Source organism: Arthroderma uncinatum (genome assembly GCF_011692745.1).
Source record: "Arthroderma uncinatum strain CBS 119779 chromosome Unknown scaffold5, whole genome shotgun sequence".
Lineage (NCBI taxonomy): Eukaryota > Fungi > Ascomycota > Eurotiomycetes > Onygenales > Arthrodermataceae > Arthroderma > Arthroderma uncinatum.
The window spans coordinates 467,412-482,977 of NW_022983867.1; the positions used below are offsets into that span (position 1 = coordinate 467,412).

General features: G+C 47.3%; 4 protein-coding genes across 4 annotated transcripts; 1 reads left to right on the forward strand and 3 right to left on the reverse strand.

The window, feature by feature from the left end:
- Nucleotides 1-3,164: 3,164 nt before the first annotated feature.
- Nucleotides 3,165-4,094, reverse strand: GIQ15_06530 (impact family protein; the record flags this gene model as incomplete). The annotated part of the gene is made up of 1 exon (XM_033553947.1): nt 3,165-4,094. One exon carries the CDS (start codon nt 4,092-4,094, stop codon nt 3,165-3,167), a length of 930 nt encoding a protein of 309 aa, XP_033403462.1.
- Nucleotides 4,095-4,992: 898 nt separating this feature from the next.
- GIQ15_06531 (multidrug resistance protein 1) lies at nt 4,993-9,062 on the reverse strand (the record flags this gene model as incomplete). Its single annotated transcript, XM_033553948.1, has 7 exons — nt 4,993-5,943; nt 5,990-6,099; nt 6,150-6,519; nt 6,585-6,760; nt 6,822-8,050; nt 8,105-8,761; nt 8,818-9,062. The coding sequence occupies 7 exons, from the start codon at nt 9,060-9,062 to the stop codon at nt 4,993-4,995; spliced, it is 3,738 nt and encodes a 1,245-aa protein (XP_033403463.1).
- Nucleotides 9,063-10,062: 1,000 nt separating this feature from the next.
- On the forward strand, nt 10,063-11,112 carry GIQ15_06532 (uncharacterized protein; the record flags this gene model as incomplete). The annotated part of the gene is made up of 5 exons (XM_033553949.1): nt 10,063-10,202; nt 10,260-10,558; nt 10,617-10,694; nt 10,757-10,878; nt 10,942-11,112. The coding sequence occupies 5 exons, from the start codon at nt 10,063-10,065 to the stop codon at nt 11,110-11,112; spliced, it is 810 nt and encodes a 269-aa protein (XP_033403464.1).
- Nucleotides 11,113-11,738: 626 nt separating this feature from the next.
- GIQ15_06533 (WD repeat protein) lies at nt 11,739-14,921 on the reverse strand (the record flags this gene model as incomplete). The annotated part of the gene is made up of 1 exon (XM_033553950.1): nt 11,739-14,921. One exon carries the CDS (start codon nt 14,919-14,921, stop codon nt 11,739-11,741), a length of 3,183 nt encoding a protein of 1,060 aa, XP_033403465.1.
- Nucleotides 14,922-15,566: the final 645 nt, after the last annotated feature.

Below are 15,566 nucleotides of genomic sequence, written 5' to 3' on the forward strand. Positions count from 1 at the left end.
TTTTCGAAAGATCTGAAGGAGCGTAATGCTGAAACGTTCGACACGAAAAAGTTGAAGGTTGTAAAGAATGAGTTGATCAAAGTTGGCGATGAGGCGTTTTATATCTTTCGATTACTTCGTACCAGACGAGGTAAAGACAAAGAATATAATAGCACTGATGGAACTTTGTCGACAGATGCAGAAAAGATGCTGCTTGAAGCGTCAGTTGAAGTTCAAAATTTGCGCGTAGATGTCGCTTAAAGTGAGTAGAAGGTGAGTAGAAAGTGACGGGGCGTTAAAATGTCCCAAAACGGAACTTCCCGCCATCACCACCAACTAACAACACAACACAACTATCTCACCTTGTTGATAATTCAGTTGGGACAACCCGAACTATATATGCAAAGTATGGTATCTTGGGTCTGCAAATGTTGGAAAAGGAATGTGAGTCTCTTCTGCAATGCCACAGGCAGCTAGTAAGAGTGTAAAGGAAGAAAGGGACTGGCCCAAAGGAGAGAAGCTAATGAACAATGGTATAGATCGAGTCGAAACGTTCCAGCGTGATGAAGAGAAGAGAGAAAAAAGCGGAATGAACCAGGAGAACTCGCAGTCTTTAATACTTTGGCATCTCTGCCAAAGTTCAAGCACCAAGTGCCGATGTCTGCCCGTTCCTCTGCCCCTGATGCCGTCGAATGTTCAAGCTGACCTGTACGATATACAATCCTACTGGCTGCCGGGCTCCAATCCTAGGCGGCATTAAGGCGACATGCCACGGCATGCACACGAGAAACCCACCTTCGAAACGCCCAAGAGGGGCATCTGGAGCAGGAGTTTTGGCGCCCGAGTTTTCCTTTGCGGTTATGCTGGCGGATTGGCTATCTCCAGTCTCCACGCAGCCACACGCTAGGTTTGCTCCGAAAAAGAAACCATGAAGAGCCCCACGTAGATTGAGGCGTTACCATGTTGTTTGCTGCGGAAAAATGACGATGTATGTCGCACAACTTACATCCTGGCTGAGGAGTGGCTCAGCGTATCGGCTACATGCGAGTTCCATACGGACAATCTGTGTTCGATAGAGGAAAATTTTGATCGCTGCGCTGAGAATTGGGAAAGAGAAAGAAAGAAACGGCATTCTTTGCCGCCACACTCAGCTATCCAAGAATGAACGTCCGTGTTCAGGGGTAGGAACGTAATGACTGAAAAGCTTGCGTGAGAGATATCCTAGTGGTGCTGGGCTTCTCTCCCTCATTCGTCTGCTGGGTGAAGAATAACTTTTTCTTACCGCTGCCGTGTTGCGCGTATGCCAGGGCAAACGGCTTAACTTGCCAGCTGGGCATCCATCTCATCCACTTGGGGGCCGCCGTTCAACGAAAAGGATAGCCGATGTGAGGGCCCTGGGAGAGGGAGCCTGTATGCACCCACCCTGCGAAACGGACATCCGAAATGGACGATCTCAGGCGAATTGGACATCTCGAGTCCTAACCGCCGGCGAGGAACGAGGGCCAGGATTCCCCGCTATTGGCTGGTATCCTTGACTCTCTTGCAGTTGTCAGCGTAGGTAGAGCCCGCCACATAGGTTAGGTGAAAAGATCCTAGCAAAGGGGCCCTTGCTAGATCTACGAATAGGCCACTCTCGCTCTTCTCCGATCTCAGCATACGATCCACCTTGAAAAAAGCATTGCTTTTCCCATATGCCAGGGCGAATTTCTTATTGGTTTATGGAGTTAATTTGGCTTGTGAGAGATCCAAGCCCCTGCAGGGGTGAACAACCACTCGAATGCATCTGGAATGAAAACCTGAAACGCCTTGCTGGCTCTCCGCAGTTTGTGCTGATCGACGACGGAGTGTGCTCCTGCACGACGGCATTTTATCCATATATATTCACAGGCGTGGTCCATCCATGACGGTGTGAGCCTTGAAGGCCAGGGAGTTTCACCGCTCGCGAGAACCTCCTATCAGGCTAAACCGCTGGCAACGGCGTGATCCCCAGGTATTCACCCTTGTAGACAGTCATATGCGTATGGATGGCGGGATCTACTTCTTAAACGACGTCGTTATTGAAGTCAACTTCCAACTCCACCCGTCGGGGGCTGATCCATGGCGACGAGGAAAGTCCGACCACGGCTAATCCACAAGTGCGGCAACTCCCACAAAAGTCGACCGAAAACCACTCGTTCGACCCGTGTCTCTGTTCTGATAGCGTTGTCGACACCTCACAAGCCTCCGACATATTCCTCCTACATCTCTTTTGAGAAACATGAAGGCTCAGGTTGAAAAGGCTGTTTGTGCACAAGGGGGCGTCGACTTTGTGCTTTAAAAATTGCAAAACCCTTGATCCATGGCTCGGCGGCAAAGACAATCCAAACCCAATACTGGGTTTATACTACTTACAGGGCCGATCCCTGATAGATTCTATGAATATCTTCACTTCACGGCGGCACCCGAGAAGGCTACGAAGAAGGCATAGTCGGTTCATGGGACTCTGCAGCGGTTTAGATGATGCATGGGGTAGGGCGCGAAGTTGAAGGAAAAAGAACACCTCCTCTGGTCCAGTCCATGCAATACCCGCAAGTGAACCTCAAACGGCTCGCTTCTTTGTCGGGTGTATCTCGCTCCTCCCTATAGCACTTCCTCATATAACTACAAAGTAAGGATAATGGCTGGAATGGCGAGAACAAGCTTCAAGAGCCAACCAAGGCTCTTGAAACATGTCACTTGGCATATGTAGGTGCCATATAGACATCAGTGTCAACGCATCCTTTATTTTTGGGTTTAACTGCCTATTTATGACACGTTTTGTTTCATAACCAAATAGCGCCGCATTTCCCCTCCTTGCTAATGCGGGTTGAAAGCCCCTCCTCCATGGCATCACAACCTCGATATCAGGTCGTTTAGCGAGAGACCACACATCACCAGAGAAGCCTCGGAGTTCTCTATTATTTGCTGAGCCAACTTCCCAACCATAATGTGACAGTGGTATATCCCGTTTCAGGTGGATGTTCCAGCCCGATCGATTGCACATTTGGGTTCCCCATATAGTTAAATGACCGGTCAGGCAGAAGACGGCCTCTCAGCATCTGAAAAAAACGACGAAGGTGCCTTCTTGTCCTATCGATCCCAAACACGTAGTTAAGGCCAGTGACCATGGCTATCAACGAAGAGAAACATGTTCGATATGATTCTCTTCATTTCTTTCCCTTCTTCTTCCCTTTCTCCGTCGGTTGACTCGCCTCGAACCTGCCTTTGACCAACGCATCCCTCGCAGCAGCATTGATGATTCGAAACCGATCAGGTCCCAGCTTCACTCCTCCATACCACCGTGTCACTACTACCACGACATCCCACACATCCATCAGCTGCATGAGATGCAACAACCGCCCGCCGGCCGCTGTTTCGCCGTCATCGTCGAAGTCTTGAACGATCGTGTCACGACCTGGTTGCTGCTGTTGGCCATCCAAAGACTGCTGATGTTGTCGAATACGCCATGCGGTGATATTATGTGTTGCAGAAGCCACTTTCTTTTCTGAGGCAAGGAGATAGTCAAGGTATTTCTCAGCCTGCTCTTTGGATTGGACAGTTGCTGCTCGTGCAACGAATATGGACTTCTTCTCGATGATAGGGTCAGATATTACCCATGGCGGAGGAGCCGATAATCCCAACGACTGAAGACCGCTTTTTTCACTCTCGTTGACAGTAGTTGTAGGCGTAGCCTCCTGGGCTGTAGCTGTAGTATCATTCTCTGTAGGCTTAGCTTCGTCAAACCGCTCCTCCGCATCGACGATCAAATCGTAAAGACACACGGAGCCTTCGGTCCATACCCTCCCAGCAGAGTCCGCTAATATATCAGCCCACTTCTTTCCTTCACCTCTCGATCCAGTGGACGCAGGCCCAAGTACGCGCGGGGGAGTCAACGGGTATTCAGGATCGAATCCAAGTAGGAATGAGAGGTTCTCGTGGTTCGGTATGGTGAGAATTATCGTGTACTGTAACGACGAGTCTGCGTCTGGAGATGAAGTTGTAAGTGTTATCGTAGAGGGGTCATATATAGCATTGACAGCTTCGATTTCTTCGGCCAGGTCTTCATTTTGTATTGTTCGCTCTTCTTCGCTGTTCATGGGTGAGAAGTGCGCGGTTCCCCGCAATCGATTATCACGATAGAATGTTGATCCTCCTGCTCAATCTTGGACCTAAGATAGATATTTGATCGCTTAAGAGAGCTCATCGACTAAAGAATCAGTATAGTTAGTTTTGAGTCTTTCTCCGGTGACTAACGAGGATGTTGTTGTGTATTTGCATGTCAATCTTCTAGAAATTATACGAGGATTTCCACAATTTAGAAAATGGTCTGATTTGCAACTACAACGTCATCGTAGAAGTGAAAACCAATGAACCACTCCACCCGGATATGTAGAGAATTTAGAAAAGGATACAATTGATTGCAGCAAATATATTTATATGTTAGAATTGTGCTTATCATATAGAGACTCTACATGGCTTTACAAGATTATGTTCCAAGCATGCCGATTGTTGAAAATTGTAGCATCAAAACATACGCCTATCTCCGCCCTGCTAGAAATTAGCAACAGACTTATAGCTGAATATAGAGCCAGTAGAAAGCCCGACGGTTGATAATCTCAATTGAGTGCCATGAGTGTATGAGCTTATGATCGGGGCAGGATACCTATATACAGCTTAAGCATCAGCGGAGCATGTATTGTTAATATGCGATTAAATCACCACAAGGTTGGCACCCCGAAGCAAAGTCACAACTTTATAGAAAAGAAAGCCAACAAGCTTTATAACTTATGTATTCTGGATTGGTAAATGTGGCAAGAATAGGAGTAGAGACTTATCACTCCATAACTCGCTCGGTTGTAGACCAACCCCTGAACCAAGAACCATATATTGAAGAGTAAGGTACTGAAATAGGAAATATCTAGTAACAAACGTATCTCACTCTCTTTTCTATAAGGAGTTTAGAACCGAAGGTGTGAAGACCCTGCCTCCATTCTCTCAACCTAAAGCCTTATCCAAGGCCTGGCCTTTGCACATCTCGTAATAATCACCCTTTTTCTCAAGCAACTCGACATGAGTGCCTGATTCGGTGATTCTCCCTCCCTGGAAGACAAAGATGCAGTCCGCATCTTTGACGGTACTCAGTCTATGAGCAACAGCAATCGTGCTCCTCTTACCACCTTTGGTAGCCTCGTTCATAACATCCTGGACCATCTTTTCGCTCTCCGTATCCAGTGCACTTGTCGCTTCATCAAGGAGCAGCACCTTCGGGTCTCGGATCAGAGCCCGAGCAATGGCAATACGCTGGCGCTGGCCACCAGAAAGCTTAGAACCGCGAGTGCCAACTTCGCTCCCTAGACCTTCCGGTAGTGATAAGATGAAATCATAAATGTTTGCGTCTTTACAGGCTTGCTCCACCTGTGAGTCTGTTGCTTCCTTCGATTCAAGCAGACCCATGGCGATATTCTCGCGGATGCTGCCTTGATATAGTATCGGCTCTTGCTGGACGAGCGCTATGCACCGGCGATGGTCTTGCGGCTTGATCTCGTGGATTGCCTGGTTATTAACAGTGATAAAGCCAGAGGTTGGATCGTAAAAGCGGCAGAGGAGATTGATCATCGTTGATTTTCCGCAACCTGATGGGCCGACAAAGGCGACAAATTTACCTGGTGGAATTTTGACGTTGATGCCAGAAATGACGTTTGAGTGTGCGCGAGAAGGGTAGGCAAAGGCGAGAGCTCGACAATCGATAGCAACGGCTCCATTATCATTTGAGAAGTCATCTGAAGAAGGCTCATCTGAAAAGTTATTGTCAATAGGGGGTACTCTCCGGCGTAGCCAGAAGATGTAGTTTGTAGAGCTTGTTGCCTTTGTGATGCCGGTAGTGTATTGAAAAAGAGAAGCTGCATTCTCACCACCAACCACGACGGCAGTAAACACTACAAAGAACTGCTAATTGGTGTACTCGTGAGTAGACACGAGTTTTCCGCCATACCAGAAGCCTAGGGCCATCGCTAGGAAGGTAATGGACTGCGTCAAGGCGTACCAGAGCATTGTAAAAGTCAATGCCTTCACAGACTGCTCTGCTACCATATCTAGCCTTTCCTGGTATATTTGAAGCATCTTATTTTCTAGTGTAAGAGAAGACACCGTACGGATAGCCGAGACCGCTTCTGCTGCAATGGCAGCACTGCTAGCGAAGCGTGCAGAGGTATCTTCCTCCAGCTTACACTCAAGGAGGATACGGAAGTAACCGCTAAGAAGCAGCAGAGGGAGAGCAGCAAAGACACACACGAGGCCGAGCTTCCAGCCATAAGCAATGCCCAGGACGGAGACAGAGATTATAGTGACGATGTTGATCAGAATTAAACCTGAGTTGATACCCAAGAGCTCGTTCAAGTTCGAGGCGTGAATCAATAGCCGAGCGCTGATTGCACCGGTAGCGTTATGTTCCAAATCGAAGAATGCAATATCTTGCTTCATGGTGTTTCTGAATAGTTCCCGCCTATACCTCCGGCTTACTTCCTGTAGGGTATATAATAGTTAGGATTGAACGCACCGCAACCAAAGGAGGAGTGGGATATATTCACCTGAATGATGATGTTAGCCGTCCATCCTACAACGAAGTAGACGAAGAAGTTTGCAAGAGCTATAACGAAGAACATCAGCGCCCAGAAGTCTCCACGGCGAACAGCCTCGCTACCGCGCAGCTGAAAGACTTCGAGTGTCCGCGCTAGAATGACAGCCTGTGCTGGAAAAGTAGCACCTGTGACCAGTTAGAAAAGATACTGTAGGACTGTCTGTTAGAACTGTCTGGCAAAACTGACCTCCAAGAATACATGCAAAAGCGAAAATCGAGTAGGATCCCCATAGATTCCGCTGCTCCTTTATCAAAAGCCATAGACACTGGATTAGACTGTATCCCATAGTCTCCTTTGAAAGTGCTCTAGTTTTTTCATCCACGGGGAGAGACTCTGGGCAAACACTCCCTGTGCGATGCAATGACAGGGTCATGTTAGGCTTCTCCTCATCTTTCTCTTTATTGATTCCCTTCTCTTCCAAGTCGTCTTGCTCTTCCCAGTCATCGAGCTCTACCAAGTCATCCTGCTCTTTAGTCTTGCGGTTTTTGTTGTCAAGGTCCTGCGTACGGACAAGCCTCGCATAAGCACCATCCTTGGCTAAGAGTTCATGATGCGTTCCCTGCTCAATAATTCTACCAGCGGACATGACGGCGATATTGTCCGCCTTCTGCACAGTAGACAATTTGTGTGCAATAATGATGGTAGTCCGGCCAACAGAGATATTCTCTAGTGCGCTTTGAACGATCTTCTCTGCCTTCGGGTCAAGAGCACTCGTTGCTTCATCTAGCAAGAGAACGGATGGCCGGGATATGATACTGCGTGCTATGGCGATGCGCTGCTTTTGCCCTCCAGAAAGCATGCGTGCACGCTCACCAACTTGGGTATCGTACTGCTTGGGCAAGTTCTCAATAAACACATCCGCATAAGACTCTTTACAAGCTTCTTTTACCAAAGCAAGCTTCTCCTCATATGAAGCCTCTGCATGCTGTGTTCCTACCAAGCCGAAAGCGACGTTGTCAAAGATTGTCCCACTAAAGAGAACGGGCTCCTGCTGCACAAGACGAATTTGTGTGCGTAGCCAGGCAATATTGAGCTCTTGTATGTTGATGCCATCAAGTAGAATCGTACCGGCTGCTTGGTCGTACCAGCGTTCAAGGAGTCCAACTATCGTGCTCTTCCCTGAACCGCTGGCGCCAACCAGGGCCGTAGCCTTGCCAGCAGGCACATTCAGGTCTAGGCCATTGAGAACTTGCGTCTCTGGACGAGATGGGTAGGCGAATTTGACAGCGTTTAGTTTGACCTCGCCAACACATTTCTCAGGTGTCAAGCCAGCGGTCGAGAGGGAGTCGATAGCTGATTTCTTGTCGATGATACGGAAGAGCTCGTCAGCAGCAGCGGCGGCTTTGGTGATTGTTATGATCTGGGGAGCGATGTGGGTCAGAGATGTAGCCGCAACAACTACCGCGAAGATGACACTGTAAAGATAAATCAGTAACGCATCAGCAGCGAAGAGAAAGCGAGCACTTTACGTTACGATATCACCCGGCTCATCAACCTCGCCACGAGCGTACATCCTGACGCCCTGCCAAAAGGCAAGGCCGTATCCCGAGTAAACGCAAAAGAACTCAGTGGAGAATAAAGTACCATAATTCGGCGATTTCTTTATTCCTACACTCTCTAACTCGGCAAGGAAACCTTCGTAGCGCTTCGCCATCACCGGCTGCAACCAGAAAGCGTGAACGGTCGAGATACTTGAAAAAACCTCTTCGGCAACCAGACTAGAGCGCGAAAGGATAGCCATCAACTTGTCCTCACTCTTCACCTCGATGCTCATGCAAACACCGGTAACAATAAGGATTGCCGGGACGATGCAGGTGGTAATGAGGGTCAACTTCCACTGCACTCCGAACGCGACAGCAAAAGCGGCCACAAAAGTAGCACAGCTTTGAACAAAGATTGATAGCTTTTCTGAAATGCCGTTTGTAATAATATTGCCGTTCGCAGTGACTTTGACAGAGGGCGAGCCATCCTTTTTCGAATCGAAGTAACTCGTGTCCTGGCGTAGGAGGCTTCGTAGAAAGTCCAACCGCAATGATTTTGTAGCCCGAATGGCCGCTATAGACGCGGCAACAGTGTGAATGTAGACGAGAATGAATTTGAGGATGAACAGATAAACCAAATAAAGGCTGGTCCATGTTAGATCACATTTTATCCACCCTGGGAAATTTTTGGAAGGCCTTACGAGTATTTGGCAACTTCCCTCCTATAACTACCAGGACTAACAGCACCAATGGCGAAGTTGTTAAAAGTCGTCACAAACTTGCCAAAAACTAGATCCATCGACGGAAGTGCCGAACCGGCTGCGATAGCAGAGGTAAAGGATACGCAGTAGAGGATCCAGGTCTTCCGATCGGCATAGTTGGATATGCGTTTGTAACTCTTGAGGCCGGTTGGATTTGCCTTTTGATCCAGTTCAATGTCTGTCATGGCGGGTAACGATAGGAAATATAGACAAGAGTATCTTGTAAGGAAGATTTACCAGTAACAGTGCCTGAATAGTGCCAGCAGGTGTTATATTGACATTCACCAGAGACAGGAATCGAGGTAGCGGACATTATGGACCGCCGGGTAGATATCATATGCGGGGATTCTTGCTGGTTGCTCCGACTCCGAATACCAAGTATGATAGCAACCAATTTATCCAATGGAAAGTACATGGTATCCTAGCTGCGTTGGCTGGGCATGCCAGGCATCATAAAATTGCGCAGAGGCAACACACATAATGTCTGCATTAGGGGCGTAAAGGGGTTGGGGATGAGAGCCTTTAGCGGAAGTTGGCGACTTGGTATAAACCGGGGTCTAGCGTCAGCCGCATAACTAGTTAACTAGCCAGTTAAGCACAAGGATCGGGAGGCCAATAACTATCCTAACCCTGACAACCACGTCGAGAGATTTTTTCAATCTGCCATTTTCGAGAAAACGTTTTATAGCAGGGGTAGATATGAGGATAACTCTTAAGTAAGCAAAACTTCCATGACTGAATTTTGGCCCTACAATGACCTAGTGGAAATCTTTCATGAAAAATCAGGTATATAGAGCATTCAGCTCAACAAATATTCAACTAATGAACTTTTACCTGCTCGTTGGCACATTCCATGAACTATATATTTTGATCGGCTGCGTTAGAGTGTCGACGCTAGCAATAGATTATTTAGCCAGGGAATTAACTCCTTATATCGCGCGTAGCAATATATAATGATCGCCAATCCGCTAGTTACACCCGGAGTAGGTATACTCCGTAAACCATTAGATAATTCAGCATCAAATCTGCTTCATATTAACTCCAACTTAGGAGTTAGTTAACTTTGAGATTTAAGCTTGATCAAAATTAGGCTTGTGGAGGAGTCAACCTTATTTTGTCAACCTTACCTTTAACTACCGTCTATCCAATTACCAGATAAAAATACAGCAATTAGCTCAACGGACCATGGCACTCTCTATAAATCGAACTCTAAAGGGTCACAAAGCGTCGTACAAGCTACTCGAAATCCTCAAAGAACCCTCGGTTTTTAAAGCCTCCATCATCCCATCAGCCGAGAGCTCGCATGTCGCTGCCAGCAATAGGCCGTAAGTCTCTATTTTCTGCTCATCCGCCAATAAGTCCGTGAATCATAACGCGTGTAGTTATGTTGTGAAGGATCTCCTTATGGAGCGGGAGCTCCGCGCCCATCAGCTACCGGTTATAAAAGAATGCCCTTATATTCGCCAAGTAGTGGACGTCATCGAGAAAGATGAACACGACGACTGGAGCCCATCACCCTCGAAAATACAGAAGCGATTGGTTCTGGAATGGATGGACACAGATTTGTGGAAAATTTGCCCATTTGGCCGACCGTTTTCGAATCCAAGGCTACCTCAAATTGTTACCAGATCGATTCTTGAGGCGCTGCTGGTATTCCAGCAGATGAAGGGTGTGCATACAGGTAGGGAGTATTTATTTCTAAATATCATCTTTTAATGTACTAATGTCCATTAATCCAGATGTTAATCCAAATAACATCTTTCTATCCAACATCGACACCTCTTTGCCTATCGTTAAGCTAGGTGATTTGGACAATGGTAATCCCCCATTTCCCGACCTTATAGTCTGTGAAACATGAATTACTTACACTTTACAAAAGCATTTTCGGAGGGCATTGCCAAGAATAACCCTGGTGCTCAGACTGACGAAACACGCGCTCCTGAGGTGTGGAAGGGCCTAGGAGTATGGCATCCATCTGATATGTGGTCTTTGGGGGTGACTGTATGTATATTCCTGCCAGCCTAGACCTGCCGAGAATATTGGGATCTGACGTTAATTACGTAGCTTACACATTGGCTTATGTCGGACACCCTATTTGGGTCTTGGGACAAGATCATTGAAGGAAACCATACGGCGTGGTGCCTCGCAAAATACACCGGCTTGTCGGCCCTATCGATATACCCGAAACTCCAGAGTATAAAGAAGACTTTGAAATGGCCGCAGCACTGGCTGTAAGCGGATATATGCACCCTAAAACTGGCAAGGAAACTCCCTTCATAACTGTTGGGTCAGTGCGGGAAGAATTGCAAAAACTCCCTAGGGAAATATGTTCTGTGGAGTGTATTAATTTTATTGAGCATCTTCTTGTGGTTGACCCGGCTAAGCGCCCAACCGCCGAGGAAGCATTGCGACACCCGTTTGTTAACTCCATAATGCTTGATGTTTAGATCTAGACTTGGGTCTATCGCGCTCTTTGGTCTAATCTCTTTAATTGTTCGATATATTTAAAGATGGTTATGTGGTGTTCACAGCTAGATCCTGTATCTGTTTATTGATAGATAGCACTTGGAAGCGTATTTACTATACTTCACTTCACCCACAGTAGATCGACGTTATTGTTCAACTAATAGTCATATCAATTAGCACTGTAGCACAAGGCCTGCCAATGGCTCTATTTTAACGTACTTGACCAAATATAAAAAGTTCATTAAGACTTTGACCAAGCCTTCTGTAATTAACTTTGTCTAACTATCTAATAGGGAAATTTACCTAGGCATATAAATTGAATCTAGATTATAGAATCGTTCAAAATTACTTTGAATAAATAATAAAAATTAATTAATTAATTGGGTATCTAACTCCTACTGGTTGGCAAGCTCTATAACATCCGCACTATAGGGCCACCAATAATCCTCCTCATCTAGGTCGTCGTCCTTAGTTATATGACCCTTCACATCTGAGACGCAAGTTGCAAAGGAAGAGACCGAAGTCGAGGAAGAAAAGTCACCATCCGATGTATCGGCGGTTAAATCAATACATATTGACTTTTGCGGTGAAATTGATTTGGATGTCATTCTTAAACCCTGTAGTTTTGATGGTGATGGCGTCATTGGTTCAGACTTTACTTGAAAATTCCTCGATCTTGATGGTGACGACGTCATTGGGGTTGCGTTTGAGCGCTGCCGTAACGACAGTCTCCTAGTGCGCTTCGGGTTGACAGCATCGCTCTCATCGCTACTGATGTCGATTATTTCCCGAGGAGAATCTCGGGGTTTTTGAGAGATTCTCCTCGGGGTTTCAAGATGAGCGCGCTTGCGAGGGGATTTTGTAGATGTGCTTCGTTTATTACGGGTCGTTGCAAGTGTGACATGTTTTAAAACAAGGCTTTGGCGTTCTTCGGTGAGAAGACTTCGTTCACTGATAGGAGGACCGTCCAACTGCAGAGCCTGAATATTCGGTTCCAGAGGGGTTATTGACATATCGTCTGGTTGGGTACCTGCTGGTCTAGCCCAGCCTGCGTAAGGGCCGTCGTAGCAAGCCCCTTGGCCAACACCGAATGTCGGATGTCTCGTTAGCTGTCCGGATTCAAGTAGCTTTTTCGACTCTAGAATACCACTTATTTCATAATCTGCCCCATTCCGCGTATCGATTGGTGCTTCCTCATAAACAAGATTCTGGCCATTTTTGTGACTAAATGGTGCAGTTGACAGGATGTGGATTGACCCGCTACTATCCCCGACAACCATGTTTGTTTGATCAGGAGACAAGGCGCCGGACATTATCCCATGGCCGAAAGTGGCAATTTCATCCACAACCAGCTCGTTTGAGGAGCGCCTAACATCCCAGCACTTGACGATTCCATCAGAGCCCCCAGTATAGAAGTTTGGCCCGCCCCACACTGCCATACAGACACCAGTGTCATCCTCTTCCTGTGGAACCGTTTCACTTAACTGATTGAGAGGTTTGCCATGCCCAAGCTTATGAAGTATATGGGATGGGTTGCGGCGATCCCAGACATAGGTCAAGTTATCTGTGCAGCTCGCGGTGACATAATTATCATCTAACGGGCAAAAGGTAACCTCATTTATATCGAGTGCCGGGCAGTGGAAGGAGTTGACCTCGTGCTTCGACCTTACAGGATCATAGAATCGAAGGAATGAGCGGTCATGCGTCTCAGCCAATCTAACTATTGCCGTAGGTGTTGAGCATCCGACCATGAAAATGGGCTGAGAGGGATGCCATTTGATATCACTGATATGCTGTGACATCTCCCATTCGCCTAGAACACTGACATTCGGCTTTTCCACTTGCCAGAGAACCAGTGTGCCACATTTAGTAGACGAGAAGGTTGTTCTCAAGCCTTTGCGAGATAACCCCGTCACAAGCAAATCAGCGCATGATGGGTTTGTGCCCCAAACCAATGAAGATGGCATTAAATTCGAAAAGGTTTTCAATGGAAGGCAATCATAGGTGTCATTTCGTTCTGACCATATTCGAATTGGCTTAGCGTCCTGGCACCCAGTGGCTATAAGGTTTCCCTGTAAGTTGGAGACAGACATAACTTCAAGTTTCTCAGGGTGATATAGAGTATGGGTGCAATTTAACTTTGGTTGAGATTCGCATTCGTCTGACTCTGGCTGAGTCTCCCATAGCTTTGGCTCAGATTGGAGATTCCACACCTTCACGGTCTTGTCGTAACTGGCCGTAAACAAGCGATCTCCGGACCACTGCACTGCACTGATGGTCATGTATAGGTTGGGACCAAGGGTATTAAACGTGCTCTGATTCGCGAATTCTCCTGTAGTGATTAGAGGACGAGGAATTCGGTGGTCAGGTAGTTCTTTGATTGACTCCATGGCCAAATCCCCTAAGAGTAGATTGTTGTTACGGTTGTACTGCATGTTGTTTTCTTCACAGTGCGCAGTAGTGCCAGCAACAAACCGAGTCCCGTCCGGCGCCCAAGATAAGGCCATTACGTCGTGTGAGGCACCAGTCCAGGTTTTCCACAACTCCCATTTTTGAGAATATATATCTCGTAGGCTACCATTGACAGGGTTCCTTCCTCTATAGCGCGTATACCCCAGCGCACGAGATCGCAAGAGGGCAGAGGGCAGATGTATATCAGAACACACCGAGTGCACCTGAGGTGAGAAGGTTGTGGTCGGATAGGCTGCAAGGCGTGAAGGTATACTAGAGAGCATTCCTGCCTGCGCATCTACGACAAACGTCGAGATGGCAAGGGAATTCCTCCAATTTAACCCTGACAGGGCCTTGCATTCCCGGATGGTATCAGCGATGGCGGCATGGCCGATTTTCTCAACCATCTTTCTATACCCCTCCGCTTGATACTTCTCAACAGAATGACCAAAAATTTTACCAATCCGCTTCACAGTTCTGTGGAAGCTCTTGGGGATATCCCCCTCAATTGAAACTGGGATAAACAAATCGCCCAGCTCAAAACCAGATGGTAAGACGTCGTTTAACTCCCGTAGCCTTCGGACACGTCTGTTCATTGACTCGGTATTTAAGAAGCGTGTGGCGTTGAAGAGATGGTCCTGAAGAGGTATATCATCATCTGGAGGTACTTGGCCGGTAAGGAACGAATAGACAGCTGACATCTCGCCCTTCGAGAAGTCAACATGGAAAATAATACCCTCCTCTCCAATGGGCGTTAGCGAGAGCAACTCCCCGCTCTTCCTCCTCCTCTCCGCGGAGCTATAAGGTAGTTCGGTATCTGCATTGTCGTCTTCTAGCAACGGCTCATGGCCCGGAGAAACTGGGTTGAGTGGCTCTCGAATGATGGAGCGGGTCTGAGATCGATACAAAACCCTTGGTCTAGTAATCTCGATACTTCGTTTGGTTGCTGGGCTTGGGAGTTGAGGTGGCGGCGGTTCATAGATCATTGGTTCCGGTGCTGATGATTCCTGTTCTTCCTCATCGTACTCATATCCCGCAAACCCAGGAATTGGTGCGAAATAATTGATTGGCTGTGTCGTTGCACGACGCGGACGCCTTGACGATCTAGCCTCTGCACGAGAAGTCATTTTGGGTCGGCCTGGAGGTCTTCCCCTAGGTCTCTTGAACTGTGTAACGACGGGCCTTTCTTGTTGCTGTTCCAGGGGGGATGAAGGTACCGAATTGAAGGATGCTGCAGTAGGAAGATCCTCGGCTGCAGATTCAGAGAACAGAATATGGTTCGATTCGACACAGGAACTTTCCGATGCTAAGGTGTTGTTATTGTTATTATGCGTTGCTTCAGGCAACACAGCCCAAGGCCTGCTAGGGCCATCTGAGTCTGTACATAACACATCTTGAGTGTTATTATCTTGCTTAGTCCAGCTAAGGCCAGGAGAGGGTAAATCATCCTTTTCTATTAAATTGGGGCTGTGATTCTCCGAGTCATCATGATACTCCGAGGGGTGCGTTTTGTTTATTAAAACGGTGCCTTCTTCTGAGCACTCGAGATGTCTCTCTGGATTTTCAGCATTATTGCCCGTCGTTGATAGCGGCAACTTTAAAGACTCTGGCTCATCAGCTAGGGACTCGGCCTTCCTCTTCAACGGATTAGCAGGTGATATCCCTATAGGAGACGGCGAACTCTTCCGACGACGGAGAAACTGGTTAAGTAGCTGCTGAGCCACCTGCTCTGGATCGTCCTCGTCATCGTCGTCATCATCTAGTCTTATAGA